Here is a 5,365-nt window from a genome sequence, read left to right as displayed (position 1 = left end):
AAAAATTGGGTTTTATTTATTTCTCATACGTTACGATCACCAGATGATGAGAGTCTAGAGTCTTATGGTGCTCATTTTGAGTCTATTTTTAAGAAAAAAAAAGATAATATGATATTGATGGAAATGAATTATATATAGAGTTGAGGTTACTTAGAGAATTCTTGCTTGTCGAAAAAATGGGGCCATTGAAGATTTTGAAGATATTGAATTTTTTTCTATTATTATTATTGTATATATAATTTAATTAACAAAAACTTGTGAGCGTTGCATCTGGAAAAAGAAGCTTTTCCCAGTTGAAGTTAGTGAAGACATATATGCATCTTATTATGTCACAATAAAAGTTTAATGGGTTAATATTGATAGCAATTGAGAATGATATTTTGAATAAAATTGAATATGAGGATTTGATTGATGATTTTTCCTTTAGAGCGTTCAGAGGATGACACTTTTTAAATAAAATATTATGATTATAGAGTTGTTTTGTGACATTATCTTAGTTTAACATATGTGAATTTATTTTATTTTATTTTGTAAAAATACTAGAAATGTGATAAATTTTGAAGTTTTATAATTTAATTTTATTATAAAATATTCTAGATATTTCATTTTAGAAAGTAGTACAAGACTTATAATTTTTTGTGACGGGTCATTATATAGCCCAATTCAATGTCTCTAATATTTGGACCGAACTTTAATTATCTACGCTAACTTAAGAGGTGGAGTCACCATTTGTATACATTACCCCGTCAACTTCGTTTTTGATAATAACATAGAAATTAGTCAATCTTTGTTTTCCTCTCTTTTAATTGTTCGAGTAGTCAAATCTCTAACAAGATGAAGCAACAAGACTTATAAAGTAATGTTAGGGTTTGACAAACACATCTTTTTTTTTATTTGACTATTAACTATATCCCGTAATTCTATGGGAAAATTAGATAAGTTTCGGATTGAATCATACATCAAATGATTTTTTCATATAAAATTTAAGTAAAAAAAGGTAGTTAAAGGCTTTTTTTAACAAAATTAATATGACTCTCTAATTATTTTTCCATTCAATGTGACCATTAAACTTTTAAAAAAATCAATATAGTTTTTTGACTAACGGTTTTCATCGTTGATCATTACAGTGCTAACGTTGCATTTCACGCTGCTGACATGATAATTTACTGTATTGATATGATACTTCATAGTGGTTGATGACGTGATAGATTGATTAAATTAATTTTTTTAAAGTTCAAGAACTTATTAATTTTTTAGGAAAATATTTTTAATTTAAAATTTAAAATATATAAATATATAAAAAAATTAAATATAAAATACTAAAACTAAAAATTAAATTAATAAAATATTAAATATATATATTAGTCGGAGTAATTGAAAATATTATTGCTAAATGATTCATTGAATTTATTGGCAAATTCTAGTGTGAGTTTTATTTTATTTAGTGGTATAATTATATTGTTATGTTCTTATACATCAATTCTAGTGTGAGTTTTATTTTATTTTTATTTTGTAAAGAAGAATATATTATTCCTAAAAATTAATATTAGCATATCCATCTAGACTTTGAGTTATATCTAATAGAAATCGACAGGGTAGAACAATTTTCTTATTAATTTTTTTAGAACAAATTTAGGTGAAATTTACTTCCCACTATCATGTTATATTTACTAAAACGTTCTTCTTAATTGTATAATTATTTTTTTAATATTTTTTAATTATAAAGTTTCATGATAATTTATACACAAATTATAATTTTATAACTTTTAAATTTTTTTATATAAGACTTCATAATATTTATTTAATTAATATTATACAAAAGTAGAAACAAAAATATTAGATTTATATAAAATAAAATTTGTGTAGGATGCACAAGTTCGAGTTTATATAAATAAAATCATGTTAAATTTGAGGTAAAAATATTTTTTATTATTTAGTAATTTAATTTTCATTTTTAATAATTTTATATTTAATTTAAAAAAAATATTTTTATATTTTAAATTTAAGATATATTATTTTTTTTCAAAAATTCAAATAAGACCTTGAACTTAAAAAGTAATTTAACCATCAAACTCTACCAAAAAAACTAATTTAGGTCATATATCATATCATTAATCATATCATTAGTCACCGTAGTTGCCACAACACCATAGTAAATTGTCATATCAATATCGTGAAGTGTCACATCTAACATTGTAACGATCAATGACAAAAAATATTGATCAAAATGTCATATTATTTTTTCTATGTTTAAGAGCCACATTGAGTGTAAAAATAATTCAAAAAAAAAAAAAAACAGGATCCTCATGTACCTTTCTACCTAAAAATTGTCATTAAATAAGTCTTTAAATTATGTTAAACGTTAAACATGCTAATACAAATTAAATTTATTGACGTGACAATTCTTGATTCACTGTAAATTATTTGTTTTGAAAAAAAAGTTAATTAATTTTTTTTCTAAATTTCTAAATAATGAATAATTATAAAATATAAAATTCAAACAATTTTTTAAAAGCCATAAAAATCTAAAAAAATCAATTAACTTTATTTATTCGATGGCATAAAATTAATTAGAATATGTTATGGTAAATTTTGTTTCTCGATTAATCGGCTCAATTATAGTGGTTACAATTAATGTTACAATTTGAATGCTACTGAACTAAATGCCTTTAATAGAAGGAGCATATAACTATTTCTTTAGCTACCCAGCCTACTACTACAGTGGATGGCTCTCAAAATTATTTTATACTAGTATCTAGACTTACTTTTTTAATCAACAATATTATGGGGCATACAAAGTGTTGATGACCTACTCGGTATAATCTAAGCATTGGAGTGTCTTATGACATTTTAAGATTTTTCTTTACAAGTTGACTTTATTATTGAGAGTATTGCCTTGACATTTCTTTTAATTTTGGCTTCAAGATTTTCTAAGATCACTAAAATTTTCGCTATAGTTCAAGTGTATAAAAGTTTTAAGGAATCCCATGTTTAGTGTTTCAATTTTCGAAGCAAGCTAGCATGACCTCAACTTGCTTAATTTCCTATCCCATTTTCCTAATTGCATTGAGGCTTAACTCGTCATCAAACATCCTAAACTAGAATGCAAAGTAATGCTCTAACAATATGGCGACAATTAACGATGTCACGGTAGTATTAGAGATGCACGAACCTGTTATTTTATATAAATTAAAAAAGTTATCCTAAAAGGGGACAACACAACCCTAAACTAAAGGGATGTATTTGTCCTCAATACATGAGAAATATGAAAATGAAATGCAGTATCATGGCAAAATGCATCTATCCATACTAAAATGTTCATAATGGTGGCACTTAGTTGGCCCAAATTCTTGTTAAATTGGAGGATAATTAAGTTATTCACCGTCATAATTGATAATGTAAGTTCAAATGATATTGATATTGCTTATTTAAGAAATAAATTTGATCTTTGAAAGTTACATTGCACGTAATAAATATTTTCATATGAGATGTATGATCCATTATGGAGTATCGAGGACACTTTGATGTTTGGGCAATTTAGGAGTTTTTTAACTCTTAAAATTATACAAATCTTTTTTTTTTTTGTTATCAAAAGCATATTAAAAAGTCATCAATCGAAGATGGAGGAAGATGTTTAGTTTAAGGAATTGAAAATCAAAATCAAATAAATTTGTTCACAAAGGGCAAGAGATGAAGGAAGATGATCAAAGAAAGAAGAAAATAAGAGGGACTAAATTAGTAGAATATTGAAAAATATTTAGAAAAAAAAAAGACTAGGGCCAAATTAAAATAATATATAAAATTTAAAGACTAAATTTTTATTGTGTCAATTTTATTAATTGTCATGCCTTTAAATTTACGGAACAATTAATTATCCTTTAAAGTAGAATGATTATTTTATAATTGTTTAGGATTAAAAGAATTAAATAAAACGCAATCTATAATCGAGATATTATATGCATAATTTACCCTTAAATAAACACCTAATTAGTCAACAGATCAATGCCTCTATTCATCCAACACCGCACTCATATATCTTATTGGTTTTCTTGGATGCCCAACTAAATCTTCCCTATTACACGCACACCCCGCTCTCTCTCCTTTGTTATTTCCGATTCTCAAATCCAATCGCAAAAACCCAAAATCAGTAGATTCAGCTTTCTTCAATGAAACGGAGTTTACCGGATTCTCAGGTCACCGGCTCCGACCAGAAAATGAAGAAAATTAAAGAAGAAGAAGATGGAAAAACTGGGTTTATGAATTTAGATGAAAATCTTTTGTACGAAGTCTTCAAAAACGTCGATGCGAGGACTTTAGGTAGGGCCTCGTGTGTAAGCAGGCTGTGGCGACACACCGCCAAAGACGAGCGGCTTTGGGAGCTGATCTGCACTAGGCACTGGGCTAACATCGGCTGTGGAATTCAACAGCTTAGATCTGTTGTTTTGCCACTCGGTGGCTTCCGGCAACTTCACTCGCGTTACCTTTGGGCGTTTTCCAAGCCTCAAGCGCCTCCGGCTTCGTCTTGGGCTCCACCCAAGATTATTAACTCCAAGCCGCCTGCTCGGTGGGGGAAAGATGAGGTTAATCTTTGCCTGTCTCTTCTCTCTATTCAGTTTTATGAGAAGATGAATAATAGAGGTAGGTAGATAATTCTTATTAATTACTTACTACTATTACCATATAGCTTTATACAATAAATGAATCATATATATATCACTTAATTCCCCTTTTGTAGTTTTGGTTTTGTATTGATGTCTTGTATTTCATTTTGTGATTTCTATACTTTTAGAATTTTTGTACTTCAAGCGTGGGTTTCTGTGAACCATATCTGTTGCTATGTGTTGATGCTTAAATTATGAAATGAAACAAAGTGTTCCATAAAATTTATGTATATCAGCTTTCAAAGTGTATTGAGTGGAAAGAGTAAAGCCTGGATAGGCAGAAAAAGATGAACAAGAGTCCAATTGGTAGTATTTATCTGTATAGTTTTATCTGCCATTTGTTTTTTCACATTCCCTAGATTGTAAGAGACAAGAGTATCATTTGGGTTTTAGTACTTTTTATTGCCTTTCAGATGAGTTTTCTTAAAGCAGTGTTCTGGGTTTTGGCTGCATTCCATGAAAAAGAAACTGGGTTTTGTTTTTTTGGTAAAGTGAATAGATGCAATATATTTTTAGCTTAATAACAAAATAATTGATTAAATTATATCCATTTTTATACCCTTTTTTTAATATGTATCTAAAATATTTTTGACCTAAAATATTTTTGACTCATCATGTGTCTAACGTTACAATTTTGGATGTATTAACCGTCAACGACTGTTAATTTTTCACGATAAGTTACACGTGTCATAATTTATTATTTT

The 5,365-nt window shown here is 27.3% G+C and overlaps 1 protein-coding gene across 1 annotated transcript; it reads left to right on the top strand.

Moving 5' to 3' along the window:
• Positions 1-4,039: 4,039 nt before the first annotated feature.
• Positions 4,040-4,654, top strand: LOC120155691 (F-box protein GID2-like). Its single transcript, XM_039167186.1, has one exon. It carries the CDS (start codon positions 4,167-4,169, stop codon positions 4,644-4,646), a length of 480 nt encoding a protein of 159 aa, XP_039023117.1. The 5' UTR covers positions 4,040-4,166; the 3' UTR covers positions 4,647-4,654.
• Positions 4,655-5,365: the final 711 nt, after the last annotated feature.

The sequence above is a fragment of the Hibiscus syriacus genome, unplaced genomic scaffold (genome assembly GCF_006381635.1).
Source record: "Hibiscus syriacus cultivar Baekdansim isolate YM2019G1 unplaced genomic scaffold, ASM638163v2 tig00111201_pilon, whole genome shotgun sequence".
NCBI classification, from domain to species: Eukaryota; Viridiplantae; Streptophyta; class Magnoliopsida; order Malvales; family Malvaceae; genus Hibiscus; species Hibiscus syriacus.
The sequence above is the reverse complement of the archived record's forward strand: the minus strand, read 5'-3'. Positions and strand labels throughout refer to the sequence as shown.